Source organism: Amblyomma americanum, chromosome 6 (assembly GCF_052857255.1).
Source record: "Amblyomma americanum isolate KBUSLIRL-KWMA chromosome 6, ASM5285725v1, whole genome shotgun sequence".
NCBI classification, from domain to species: Eukaryota; Metazoa; Arthropoda; class Arachnida; order Ixodida; family Ixodidae; genus Amblyomma; species Amblyomma americanum.
This window is the reverse complement of record NC_135502.1, coordinates 40606898-40622013: the sequence shown is the minus strand read 5'-3', so window position 1 is coordinate 40622013 and position 15116 is coordinate 40606898. Positions and strand designations below refer to the sequence as shown.

General features: G+C 43.3%; 1 protein-coding gene across 2 annotated transcripts in view; it reads left to right on the top strand.

The window, feature by feature from the left end:
• Positions 1–226: 226 nt before the first annotated feature.
• Positions 227–15116, top strand: part of LOC144136660 (uncharacterized) — a 227895-nt gene continuing 213005 nt past the window's right edge. For both annotated transcript variants that reach the window (XR_013315655.1, XM_077669179.1), the window contains exon 1: positions 227–429. Coding sequence is in view for 1 of the 2 variants with exons in the window: in XM_077669179.1 (XP_077525305.1) it covers positions 417–429 (13 nt within the window). In the remaining variant the exon portion in view is untranslated. The remainder of the gene's footprint in view (positions 430–15116) is intronic.

Below are 15116 nucleotides of genomic sequence, written 5' to 3'. Positions count from 1 at the left end.
TCCTAGGCGTTGATTTGGCTTTACTTTCTCAATAGAGATATGTCCTTTATCACGATGAATCTGACGGGAGATTTACGCAGTCAACTACAGAGTGTTTAATAGTTACCGTTGCGTGCCTTGGTCATAGAGAGTAGAGAAATAAGTATCAAAATCAATCGGAGAATGGTGCTTCTTATGTCAGCTGTCGGCAGATGGCGGCAGCGTTCGCGGCACCCCGTTCAGCCAAGTAGAGAAATAGGAGGAAGGGCATGGATTTTTGTATATTCCGGCTTTTTTTTTTCTACCAGAGGCGATTTCCTGGCCGTTACTCTGTGGTTTTGCGTTTGTGCAAGAAAGCATTATGAGCTAAATTATCTGGTCTCTAGTCCTGGCTCGACTTTTCCTCCACTTACGATACTGCCTTTGGTCGACAGCGCATGATCTACCAAGGTAATTTTTTTTTTCATATACAAATATCTCTAAGAATTGTGTTCCGCTTTGCTGGCTTAACTGTCTGAATTGACTGCGCAGATGTATTAATGAGAGTAGACTTTACTATTAGGCGCGCTTGTATTCGGTTGTCAGTTCACCACATGTATTCATCAGCGACGTTTGTTGCTTCTAAATACCGATACGCTCTGGGTACATTGCCAGTGAGCATTAAGCTCTGCAACGTGGCTTAAGTCACGTGATAAATACGAGTTCACAGCACCTATACCATCCGCATTCCGCATATCCAGTAATAATACAGTTGCAGTTACTCCCGCTACTGCACAACCAGCTTTATTCGCTGCCATGGTCAGTCATATTGACCTTACAGTGATTTCAGGATAACTCCATATTACGCTGCTAAACTGGACCTCAGGAGCCCTGAAATAAACTCATCGATATTTGACAACGGGTGGATGATCTGAATTAAAAATTTTTTACATAGCTTCATTGGTGAATTAGAAAAGAAAAAGTGTAGTAAGAACGCATATTTGAACTGTAAAAAGCAGCAGTCCTCGTTTATCACTCGTGACACATGTTCTCAAGTGCGCTTCCAGGCAACTTGCCTGTGGGGTCATCGGTGTGCCTGATATTACGCTGAACACTGTACGTGTTACCTAGCTGGTTGCATAAAATGTGCGCTGAGTTTCCGCATAGGCTGATCGGCTGCCTCTGTTAAATTTGTCCTAGTGCGGCACTGTTTTTCGTTCCCGGATTTGTAGCCTATAGCGATATTAGACAATCAAGAAACCTTATGCACAAAAAAAGCGCGTTATAAATGTACACGGGTGGTTGAGCAAATATAATGACATAAATAACGGCCACAAAAGCCAAATCCATTGTTCGTTTACTCTATGCGATGGATTATATGCGGAATACTATAGCACGGCCTGCTGGCGAACAGCTTGTAGCTTCAAATGCCGATATTTCACCACACTTAGCGCCCAATTTCAGTGTGTTATATTGAGCCACTTTTTGAGGCAAAAGCGCTGAGCGTCTGTTGGCCCCTCCTGTGACTTCGACGCAGCTCTATCAAGCTTACTTTTTTAGACCATATATTCGATTTGCTGTTGAGTACTGAGGGAAAAAATTAAAAAAAAAGTGTATGTGTGTGGGGGGAGTCAGGTCACACATTTTTTTGTTTCGTTTTATACAGTCTCACAAACATATGCAATACACGAAATTGTACATGTGGAATAAGAAAGGTTTTCAGATCCTGTCGGTTATTTACTAGCGAAGCACTAAGTCTTAATATCTCACAAGGACACACGTTGAACCTCCTGTACTTTTGTATTGCGTATTGTGACAGACATTCGACAAGTATTGACTGGAGGTATTACATCCATGTGTCAACTGTCGATGCTCAGTTAATTAGGCCGTCGGCAAGCTGCAGTGCTCATATGAGACACTGGATTAACGCTGCATACGTTCAGATACGCACATATGGTGACAGCGGCTCCATATCCTTAACATGTCGTTTCGTTGAAAGCCCGCCTGCGCATGTCTCAGTAACGTGTAAACTACCCATATCTGACTATTCTTTGTTTTTTTTTTGTTTTTCTGAAAGAAAATTTATGCAGTGGCTTTATGGCTCTGATAAAACACGTTTCGCCAGATATTCGCTTCTAAGTGCTAAACTTGTTTTGTAGGACTATCACACCGTTATTTTTTCCCACCATATAGTCACGATATAATGACGTTATGGTGTGTGTATTTGCAAAGGAACCTCACGGTTGCATTGTTACGAAGACTCAACGCACTAGATGATGACCAGCCGGCTCGGTTTTACTGTGTGAATAAATTTATTTTTTGGTCCTGGTTCTGGACATAAAAGGAGCCTGCATAAAGCTAATGAGAGTATTCACAACACGCTTTAAATGTTCCAACCTTTCGTGTCCCTGTACTAGTTCCACTTATGCTCAGCATATCCCCAACAAAATTTTCTTCAGATGGTCCATAGATATCCCGTACACAATCTATAGCATGTCTGTTAAAACTCTCGTGAGGGCTAATTACCATGTAACTGTCATTCGTGACCTAATCCCTTCAATATTGGGGTGAACACGTAGAACTGAGTTTGAATCATCGCACTTCTATTCGCAATAATAACTTTTCACACCAGGTTGACTCAGGATTTAGTTTAGGCTTTAGTTAGAGCACCATATGCTATTTCACATTTCATGGTTCACGGTATAATTAGCGTTCTTAATTTTAATGACTATGTTACCTACTTTTGGCGCTCAGCGGTCAGCTTTAGTGTTCACCAAAAACGTCTCGACTGCGCGTATTATTCTTATACAAGACGTATTTCGTTTATTAAAGCATTAAATGTCTGTGCTTATTTCGGCTGCAACTTACAAAACCTGAGCATTACAAATGTCTAGTATTTTTTGTTGTATTTTTTCTGTCTTACCATATTGGAGACACGTCGAAGGGACACTCCTGGGGCCAAGGAACTAGCTTGCGATACTCGCACCTTTTCTAATCAAAGCGACACCGTGACTATAAAACATCTCCGTCCATCCACCCTTATGTTTCCAACTGCACAATGCCGGACCAATGTTGTTAATCCAGCCAGCGCGAACAACTAACAGTTCTACAGGTTTTTAAAAGGTCCCCGTAGTCCAGCCAGCAGTGTTTGCTAGACCACAGAGACCTCCTGTAGAACTGATTAACATTTTTAGGCATTATTTTTTTGTAAATTGGAACTATTGCGAAACTTTCGAGCTGCCCTGCAGAAATGTCCGCGGTGATATTCATTCCTTGCGTGTTCACTAAGAAACACTTAGGGGAACAAAGGAAAGAGTGAACAAGGTTATCGGAGGTATGCCGAAACCTTCCCAGTATGCCTTCATGGTCGGCATTTATACTTCTCTCAGCATGAAGTTCCAGAACTGTTGTGGTTGCAAGTGCGGCACCGGTGCATGGAAGCAATCTCCAGATGAATCGATGAAGTCTTTTGAGGGAATGGATGCAAAATTTCGGCTCTGTTCTACTCGAGCGTGTTGTATATAGTCGTGATGCAACGAAGGACAAGTGCATGCTGAGGCTACAACAGAAAGGAGAGATTAAGTGCCATAGAGCGTAATGGGCTTAGGCCAAAATGACGGGTGGCTAACTGTTCTGTGCGCACCGTTTATGGACTGCCGATGGAACGATTTGTTTAAATCAATAAGGAAGTCGCATGTTGACCAACCAACATGAAGTCTTTGTTACTCTCCACAAGGCTGCAACATCACCCGTTGTTTCGGAAATATAAACGCGAGGCAGTGTACGCCTACGATGTAACCTAAGCTGCCCAAAGTTGTCAGCATGGTTCAGCTGGCTAATAAAGAGTGTGATTTTAAATGAAAAAATATTGGACGTCTAAACACGGTGCGGTAAAGCGTAAAATACATTAGTCTAAAAACTCTATGTGATGTCATGGTACGCAGTACGTCTCTGCATAATTCGGTACACGAATCCGCTTCCTTTCATTAAACTCTCACTAATATAGCCGGTGTCCCGAAGATTTCCTCGCTTCGGCTCTTAGACCCGCTAGTCATGCTACAGATAGCAGTCTCCGCTTTCCAACGTACGAAACGTTTGCATACGCTCGGGTAATCGGGCCAGAAACAGCGAGCAAATTTTTAGCTCGGAATTCGCATCTTTCGTAAGGCAGCCGACATAGCTTCGTATACACTTGTATCGGCTTTGTGAGGCGGGGCTATGCAGGTGCAATGCAGACAAAGTCAACAAAACCGGTTTTAGCTGTGCGAGTACCTAGAGGGGCTCTGCTGATAAGCGCCTTTCTGTGTTATGAGCGCTAAAGACCAGCATTCGGCTGGTGCTGCGAACAGGAGAAAAACCTGTTGGCAAGCTTAATAGCACATCTGCAGTAGGTGTCTGCGAGCAGCGATTTTGTACTTCGATAAGAATAAGATAAGATAAGAATAAGAATAGGATAAGTGAGCAGTCTTCCTGTCCGAAACGTTTTCGAATAGAAATAAATGCCTTTCCAACTGCCTGTATGAGAGATCAAAAACTGACATATTAAATTTAATCATCCTGCTGAACAAATGAACTTTGGCTGGCAATCGCAAGATGGTTCTTTAAAAAAAATGTGTACGTTATAGTGCAGTTGGAGATCGCAACTGAGTGCTTACAGTTTTTTTTTCCTCTGCGGAAGTAAAGTAGTCCCAACTGTGGGCATGTTAAAATGAACCAGGTTAGGCATGGTGGCTGATTGCCTCCCAAGATTAAGTTCTGCTTTCAAAAACCTTCGTAGTAATCGTTACCAGCGTTCGTGACACTTCCGGTCAGCTTGACTTTGTGAGCACTTGGCAAGAAAATAATAACCGTGTCAGTGTTTTCATGAAGGCAATAGAGCGTGGGTTAGTGCTTCTGCCGTATACACCGCACAACATTTTTGTATGCATGTCATATGTCCTATAAGCGCGAGCTCCTCAATGTTGTTATTTACTAGGGTTCTTTTGTTAGCCTAACCAAACGTTTTGAAAACACTTGGCAATTCGGAATATTGCTGTGAAATCTAAAGCATGTAAGCATTAACCGATGAGATATTCGAAAGCTTCGAGCATTCACACAACCTTGTGCAAACGTAATGATCCAGTGCCGCTACACTTTTCAAGTGTGGAGCAGAAATTGAACTGAGAGGCTGAAGCCCGGCTGCATTCATGTCCTGATTGATCACGAATTTTATGATTAGTACACCAAGTAACATAGTTCGCGCTTACATTATGAATGGATAATGGGTAGCGAGCGTATGGTCTAGCATCGTCTTACCCTCATATCAATAGTTAAGGGTGCTCCACGTTATTGTCGGGGGCGAAAAACTCTTTTGCACATCTTTATTTGGATACCCTGCAAATCAGTGTTTTGGCCCAAGCAAGAGGGGCTTCATGTAAGCATGCAAAAAAAAAAAAGAAAAAGCACACAACGCGAGAGTGAACACAAAGAAAACAGCACGGTTCAGAAAAGAAGGTAGAACGTTGTAACAATGGAATTATAAGAAATTATTGCGCATTAGAAAGCATCAACAATGCTTCGCAGATGCTAAATAACGCTTTTTGCTAAGTAACACGTGACCATATTCCAAGCCACAGAATCACACCTTACACAATTTGAACTTGCGCGAACTTAGTTTCATGATCATGTGTATTATTTTTATTTTAAAAATGATGGTCGATTTGCGTAGTTAGGACAAAATGGAAATTAGATGCGCTAGCACTGTGTGGCATATAGTATATTACATATATGGGTATGTTTAGATAAGGACGGCAATCGAGGTCCCATGACCATTTTTTGTTTTGCAATGAAATTTTTATACATGGTGGGCAGACGTGTCTACACAAGGGAATTGTACTTAGTCTTGCGAGAAAATCGTATATCACACGAGGTGGAAAACGTCGCGATTGGGATTTCACAAAATCTCTAGTTTGGATTCTCGCATGCAGAAAGTAAAATGGGACCTGATTGCTTTTTTAGTGATTGTATGTAAACTTTTCTGTTGGAATCAAAGCAAAAATATTTTTTGGCTCTTAGGATTTCGCAGCGAAAAAATTGCAAACTGTGTTGAAAAAGTAAGGCATTCAAATAAGGGCAGTTTTTAGGACATTAATGGGACAAGAAGAAGTAACAGCCTGAGAATGAATTTTTTTTCAGTATTAATCTGTCCTTTTTAATATTGTTGGACAAAATTAGTACTCTTAGAATGGGTAGATGATTTTAAATAAGCTGTTTAAATTATATATAATTCGAAAAATTCAAAAAGGCCAATTTTGACGGATATTTAAAGAAAAAAAATCAGTTCTCTCCAATTTTCCTTAAAATTTCCCTGCAAGAACTTTAGTACGTGGTAACCCTACCCCAAGAAAAACTAAAAAAAACTGTAACATTAAAGGCCTAACGCAGACCACATTTTGTTCAGTTGCCATTACAGGATATTATGTGTTGAAAAGAGCCACGGTCATGAATTCGACTTCGAACTGAGCGCATGTGGTTGCGTTTCAGTTAGCACAATGGCGAAGTCTAAGAAAATACCTTCCATGAACAAGTCCCATGAACAAAAAAATGTTCATGGGACCTCGATTACCGTCCTTATCTGAACACACCTATATAGTATGCGTATACGCACACACCTGGGCAGTTTGCCACCTACCCATCGTCGCATGTGAGCCACCTGCCAGAGGCAGGCTTTAGACAAAAACCGGCGAAATCGGTGAGTGGAAGACTTAGTGCTGCCGCACTAAAAAAAAAAAAAAACATAGAGAGAAGGAAAGAAAAATGCTGCTTCTTTCATGTCCTGAGCTTTTATGTGTTTATTCTGCAGCAGGCTTGACAGTGCATACGGGGCGTAAAAATCATTTATCGATTAGGGGGTTAAGAAAATGTCGGTGTTTCAGAGGTTCGTATTCCTTGTTGCCGTTTGTGACCATGTCCAACATTCTTGGAAAAAAAAATTGAATATTGGAAAATTTTAAGGCACTGTTATGGAAATACTGAAGGCAATGGTCCATGCTTCCGATATGTAGCAGAATCTTTCTTTTAAAGTTTTGCAATCGCTCGCATCGAACGGTCAAGACTGCCATAGAAAGCCAATGGGGAACGCATTTGACGATAGTAAAAGCGGTAACAGTAAAAAAATGCTAGCCTGTGAAGGGAAATCTGCGGATATAATGATTGTTATACCGAAATCTTACAATATATGAAAAAAAAAATTGCGTTCATAAACTCTTTCCCGTTCAAAAATGCTTTTGTCCCGAATTGTTGGGTATGAGAGCTACACACTGGCAGCAAAGCTGTAAAATAAAAATAACACAAAGGCAAACCACTTTTGCTTATCTTCAGCTGGCGCAAGGAAGGGCAGAAGTTTATCTCCACACCATTCGAAGTGTACACGTCGAATTTGAATAGCTCAGAAGTTGCTTCATTTTGAAAGATCAGAAGCGGGTGGTTAGATGAAAAACACGCCGAAAACTGGACAATGCATTTTCGCAGCCTTCTACGATAGGCAGGTTTGGTATAGTCTTATACCGCATAGTCAAGGAAGAGGGCATCGATTCCTGAAACCATATGAATTAAACCTTGTTCAGAGCCGGTGTCACAAGGACAGATTTATATTCTTAAATTTTATGGTTATGGTTAGATGCGTTAACCATTTCAAGATCAGTTCGGAACGCGATCCATAAAGATGTTACTGTACTTACTAGGGTCCCGAAGAAACCAAAATGCAAAGTCACCTGCAGATACAAGGAGATAAATCGTTGTTGTTTGTGATAAATTCCGCTAAACACATTACTCATTGCCGAATTGAAACTCGATTTTTGCATAATACTTTAATGTTTGCGTACGCTTCAAAAAGAGAGATGTTGCTAGGATCTCTGCATTAAGTTTGGCTCTTGTTTAAGCGTTTTAGCCATGACTGCGTGTACATTGGAGTCTACGCCATTCTACTTCTCGAATGATTTGTGAGAAAATCATGGGTAAAAAATGGTACTGCGTCTGTGTCATTTAAATTTCTCTAACTACCGTATGGTCTGTGACACCAAACCTTGGGACCCTAACACTTGATGTCATTAATGTTAAATCTTGCCTGTGTTGCACGGGTACGGAGCTACACAGCTCAATTCGGCATGCATGCAGTTAATGCGTATAGAGAAACAGATGAAGCACACTTTAAATAGAGAGATGATAGGGAAGCCACGGAGGGGCTAACGAGGTACAATTCTCGGTTGACTACCCTACACTTGGGGAGGGGGGGGGGGGGGATAAAAGAAACGAAGGAGAGCTGGCAAAGGAGGAAAGTTGAGTCTGTCATGTCGGGCCCTTGGGAAGTGATCATACATGGTCATGTATTCGTGTAAGTAACTATGTATATTGTTTCTCACTGGGAAGGCTGACAATACTGTTGAAAGTTGCGGACAGTCACAGGAACCGAGCAATTCCCGTTTACGCTTTTGTAACTCGCAGCTCATATCCTACCAAAGACAACTTATAGGTTAAAAGGCGCTTCCAAAAAAATTAATAAAATTTTGCCCTTCCTAATTACATAGGACTCCGAACCTCTATGCATGGGCGTAACGCTGTGAGTGGCCCACTGGTTTGATCCGGTTTAAATCTGCGCCAGAGCTATACGGTTCAATATGCGCTCGGCATAGCGAAGGAGCCTTGCATGCAGCTGCACATTGAGTCAGTATATATCGTGACGCAGGCCACGACTTTGCCTTGCCGGTCGTGCTTTAAAGTGACACCGAAGCAAATAGAAGTTAGCCTGTATCGACAGGGCACCCTGTTTTAATCGGACACCACTTTGAGTTGTTCATGGATTGATCGCATGGCGTGTCAGACATGTGTGGCCTTCTTGGACTTGACACGCAGCCGTGGTTATAACTTAAAGTACACATACATCATGACCATCCCAAGCACGTCCACTGCATGCTGTAGGACAAGAGGCTCTCCTACTAGTATTCAACTGACCGTGTCCTGCGCCGGCGGCGCCCACCCTATCCCATCTCATCCACTCACCTGACTCCCTGCCACCCCCAAAAGCATTTATCTTCTCTTGGAATACACTCGGTTGCCTTAACGAACCGCCCTTTACCTTACCATCGCGTTAAATGACCTGGCCATGCCCATTTTATCTTAATTTCAGTTTATTGTTCCCTAACCCAATTTGCTTTCTTCCGAACACACGCACACACACGCGTACATTACACCTACACTGGCGGGGAAATATAATGGCGCGCATGCTTCTGCAGCCGTCGCACTGTAACATTTCGTAAACTTCTCAGGGCCTATCTATGGCCTGCGACCTCTACATGCGCACGGGATGCGTAGCTTGTCGAATCGCTTGACGCTGTCAGATCGTCGGTCAGCTTCCCTCTCGCTCGTGAATGGTTTACGCCCCAGCAATGCCCTTTCTTCACACATTCCGCTGTAAACATCGGCCCCGCTTAAACAAGTTGCTGAGCGCACGCAAGCGTATAAGGGCAGTGTTCTTTCAGAGTGAGGGGAAGAAGGTCGTTCGGGCACGTGGGCAGTAAATTGTGTCGGAATATATTTTACGGCATGCAGGAATGCAGAAATTCGATGAGCGCTAAAGGGCGTATAGAGGGCGTAGCCGACCATGCCCTTACAAAAAATTCTTTAGACGGTCTATAGACTCTCCATTGACTTTTGTCTATAAGGTTCATTGACTCTCTATGGACAGACCTTAGAGAACAGCCTATAGGCAATACAAATCCTATAGACAGTCTATAGACATTCTATAGATTTAAGGCCATGCCCTTTTAGTAGAGTTTTGTCTATAGTTCTATATAGACTATGAATAGAGAAAATGAAATATCTATAGGAAGGCAGTAAAGTATGTAAGAAGTCTTTAGACTGTCATAGACCATTTTTGTAAGGGCAGTGCAGTCGTCTATACTGTATGCTCGTTATGCGGCCGTCGGGAACGCGTGACGTTAGGCTATACTATAAGCGCCGCAAATTCTTTGGTACTATGTGTTGGAATCGCCAGCTGGAGCGGAAGCACCACAAGGGGCACTGCTTGAACCTTTTAGAGTAATGCATGGGCGGTGTACGTAGACTCGCGCGCAAAGACCCCGCGTTTCGTCATTAACGCCATGCCCGAAGAGGCAGGGCGTTTCTCATTTCTCTAAAACGCCCGTCGTATGAGCGCTCGCATACGCCGTGCTGGTCACGTCCATCCTGCCTCCCTGTCAAGCTGTCGCGCAGCGCATGGCTCGGGCTTCTCACACTGCAGTAGACGGCCGGCGTATACGGCCCGCAGCGCCGCCTCCTCCGGCAGTGGCCCACACGCGGGACACGCAGTAACCGCAGAGCACGTCGGCGGGCATGGCGTGCCGACAAATGGTGATCCGCGTACCCTGTAGAGGTCGCGCCGAAATTTATGCTCCCGAAGTATATACGGTTTTGTGTCTGCACCTTGGCACGCTATATTCGAGCGAATATGCAGCAAGTGACCGCCTCTATACGAGTCTCTCTGTCGGGTTAGGAAACATAAAGTAACCGAAAATGAAATGGGCAGCTAGCTGTGCCTCCCGCCTTATGTTATGTAATCAGCTTCGCGTCTTTACAGAGAGAGCTTGCGGCTTTTGGAAGTCTGTGGCTTGCCATAGATTTTCGTACTGAAATTTCACCTGGCGTAGGAACTTATTGCTTCCTGTCGTTTTCTTCTACCGACTCGCTGCTGAGAATAGGTGAAGTCAGCTGTCCCGCAGGGTATCAGAGTTTCGCTCACTTTGCAGGGTGCCGCCTTAAAGTCACCCGCATAGCAGATAATTAAATAACAGTGCTCAGAAAGTCGTGCATGTAATTGGTCAGGTGGGAAGTGAGGAGTGAGCTTCTCTGTTTTTTAAATGGCGAGGTATGAAATGAGCTTCCATGTGAGCTTTGTTTTTCGTTACGTATATTCAGACTGCAAATTAACACGTGGCTGAAAGTTCAGCATGAAGTGTGCAAGTTTCGTACCAACTACGTCTTGCAGAACATTACTTGCCGAATACAACGCAAATGAAAAGCGTAGTTTCATATACTTACGCTACCAGAGACTATCAATATTAACATACATTTCAAAAACAAGGGTGATTCAATGTTAGTCACATATAACTCAATCTTTAGTGTTCCTGTTTAGTGTTTTTTGAACATGAAATACGTTTGGTGTCCATTCGTGGCAAGCTCATGCAAATATCGTCTCCATATTCTAGCAAAGCTTACTCCGAAACCAACGCCAATAACCAAAGGTCTCCAAAACCGAAGTTTCCACCCGAATAGTTTCATCAGAAAAGAAAAAAAAAGGAACTTTCCCAGCGCTCCGAGCGATAATCGTATACTAACGCCGGTGTAAATCGAGCAGCCCGTTTTCCCAGCGCCTCAAACCACTCGGTGGTGCATACGTGGTGCATCCGGCACATTGACACATTGCGGAAGAGCATAGATTGTTATCATCATTATGATCGTCATCGACGTCATTATCCTTAACCTTCTCGTTTCGCACTTTATAATATTCGGCGGCTTTTAGACAGGCGACACAAGACGTGTTCGACGTCTGAGTCGAGAACAGCTCAACTATGTCGGCGACAACAACTTTATGTGGCTGCATGCACACGAAAGTGAGAAGGCGGCCGAAGGTGTGAAGGCGGCGTATCAAAGAGCTCATCAAGGTATATCAAGGAGCGAAAGCAGTGAGGTACGCCGAAAGGGGTCAAATAAAAATAATTATGGTTTTGAAGGAAATAAAGGGTGCAGTAAGTGTCTCACTTCTCGGTGGATACTAGAATCGCGCCATGAGGGAAAGGAAGAAGGATTTAGTTCAAGAAGAAAGAGAGAAATAGGTGCCTTAGTGGAGGGCTCCGGACGAATTTCGACCACCTCGGGATCTTTAAAGTTGCACTGAAAAATTTTCTGGAAAAATTCGTTTTCGATTTTACGTTGTTATCATTTTTGGTTACCGCGAATAAATAGTTTCAATCAGAGACAACACAGCCGCAAATTAAGCCCAGGGAAATAAAAATATGCGTGGACTATTTGCTTTCGCGAGACTCCCCCTCATCGCCCTGTGACGGCCAATGAAAACGCTGAAATTCGTGAAATCCGTGAAATCCCTGAAAATCCGTGAAGAAAGTAATTTTTGTTACTCTTTTTGCAGACGACGGAAGTAATAGTTTGATAAAACCGCTACACATTTGTGGTTTGGAGAACATACCATTGAAATAGCAAGCCCGAAGCAAGCGGACTACGATTTCTCCTCGCTTGCTGCCGTTGGGTTGTTGTGCCGGACAGTCTACTCCAGTCAGGCGCATCACTCCGCGTATTACTCCGCCGACGGCAAAGCGGCAAGCCACCACGCGATTGGCTGAAAGACACTCCGGGCACGCTTTTCGCCAAGGCAACTATGCTGGTTGACTCCTCCTACTTTCCGCGGTGGGATCAAAGAAAAAACAAAAGGCGGGAGCTGGGTCGTTTTATCCGATTTAATAGGGAAATCGGCCACACAGGATATTAATTCGAGGTTTCTAAGAATGCTCGGAGCGTGTAGATCGAGTTCCCGCGGTGTAAAGACGAACTAAGAATTCACTGGCATCGTTGAAGGTCCCCAGGTGGTCAAGCCAAGCTCGAAAATGAGAACAGAATGAACGCGGTGGCACGTAAGGCATCGAAAGTGGCGAGGAAATCCGTGCGCGTTGTGCAACTGGTAGAAGCAGAGTGGGCGATAGTGGCGTCTCGTCAAACCGCGAAGGCAGCCATGCAGGGAGACCACGCTGTCTGTCTGTCCAGATCGAAGAAAAGCGGGCGAAGGCGGCAGAAGCCCAACTGCGGCACTCTATATAAACACAAATACGCCTTTATGGGAGTAAAAAGAGAGTAAACTGTCCTCCAGCGCACTTCCTTTTATTAAAGAAAGTGCGCTAGAAGACAGCTTACTCTTTTTTTACTCATTTTTTAATGCTGTGCGTGTTAGGTACCTGGCCGATACTCGGTTGCGCGCCTACGGCCATCTAGCCTATGTCTTCCGCAATTTGCTACGCCTCTTCTGTAATACATTTTGTGCTTGCACCTAATTTCGACGACGAGGTAGACTACAAATTTTCTTTCATAGCTCAGTCCTTCTTACACCCTCCCATGCGCCTACTCTCGACTAGGAAATTGGTTTCAAATTTTCATTTTCTGTCGTTAATTTACCATTTATTAGCTGCTGTTACAAAACTTTTGAATTCTGAGATTGAGCTTTTCAAATTTGAACCGTGTATTTCTTGGACTTTTTGATCGAAAAAAAAATGGGCTTCAGCATAGTTTTCTTATTTGAAATTTCACTCTCCTCTCCTGGGAATGTGAGTTAGCATGTTGTCCCTTTGTTTAGTTTAGTTTAGTTTTGTTTTGTTAGCGAGTCACACGCTGAACCGCGACTACTGCCATGTATCGGTGACGTTTTCGCAACTTTTCACATACAGTTGAGAAATTTGGTTTTACAGTCGCCGCATTTGCTAAATCCTCGCGGCTGCGTATGATCGCTCAACCAGCATGCATTAATCGCATAAACTGATACAGCAAATGCATCAACCAGTGAATCGCAGAGTTCAAGCATGGAAACTGTTTTCTTTTTGAGGATGTAACTGTCGTTTATCCTTGAAGCGCTTTTTCGCGAAAAGGAGCAGTTTATCACCAGACATGGTCTATCGCCTGTTTCTTCCGATTTTGTGCTCAGAAGCTTCATAACAACCATTCTTCACCGAAGTCCCTCCTACAACTCAAAAAATACATTAAATATTTTCACTAGCATTTTACAGAAATTTTACGGACGCTGCTTGTCATTTGTCTCGGCTGTACTTGGCGGTGCTAGCTTTATGTGCATGGAGAAAACTGAAGGCAACGATGTTCATCCGTTCGTAATGTGGATGTGGAGCGTCTTATATTAAGTGATACATCCAATGTGGCACGGTTGGCACCGCGCACCTAAATGGCTGATGTACACTCATGTATGCTATGCTAATAGCCTATTACTGAAAATTAACCGGAAGGTCCTTTTTTCAGAAAAATTCAGAAAAGTGTTTTATGCTGTTTGCTGGTTTTAAAGTATATAGTGCAGGCATTTTCGCTAGGTTCAGAGGGCGCAGTAATCTTCCCCCTTGCCTTTTTTGAGCAATACTTCACAAAAAGTTGTTCTGCCACGTCTACTGGTGTTTATATAATAGTGAACGGCACTAAGTTTTAAGCGTTGTAATTGTTCCTATATGCGTTTATTTCACAATACTTAAAACTTGCAGCATGTCACGTGTATTAAGGTAACATGATAAGAAGCAATAACATTTTTGTGTAACTTAACGATCCAGCATTGTTCCCGTCGTAAACTATGCGAGTTCTTCTGGCATCTTTACAGGTGCTAACTCCCAATATGTGGAAAAGTGTTCATTTAGTTCTGATGCGTAAATTAGTGCCATTCTTAATTAAATTCTCGTGAACCTTTGACTGCGACCAAGACAAGTAAGCTTGCCAGTAAGTGCGGCTGTTGCTCTAATTGCAAGTCAGGTGCATAGCCATACCCTAAAGCAGATGTGGCACCCCGCAGTATCACAAGAGAGAAATCGTGGCACTGCGAAGCTTCGTAAGGTGCGCAGTGTCGGCGTTGTAATCTTGGAAAAAAGTTGGCGCAAGTTTTCCGAGATGATGCAGTTTGTCCAGCTGGTGCAGTATTACTTGGGTACTTTCGAAAATGTTCGCTCAACTGAAAGTTCCAGTTTGCTGAAATTCATTAAACTGAAACCCATTTGTATTGCATGCGACGGCGTTTCGACGAGAGATCTCACAAAAGTATCTGAAAAGTTTTCTTAGCTGACTTTCGTTCGCGTGGTATTTCACTGTTTGTGCCACGACTTTCGAGGTATGGTCTCTGGCTCGCGTATGCATTATCACTTCAGACATTGTAAAGCCGCGCGAAGGGAACGCACACAAGACAAGATACCGGTCGTATTCTGTCCTGTGTGTGTTTCTTTCGCGCAACTTTATTATTTGTGACTATTCACACCAACTATCCCGACAACATATTTGTACTCAAGTACACTCTAAACACAAATACTAGCCGTCTTCTAACGCAATCCCTTCTATAAGCGGACAGGGACAGGTTACTC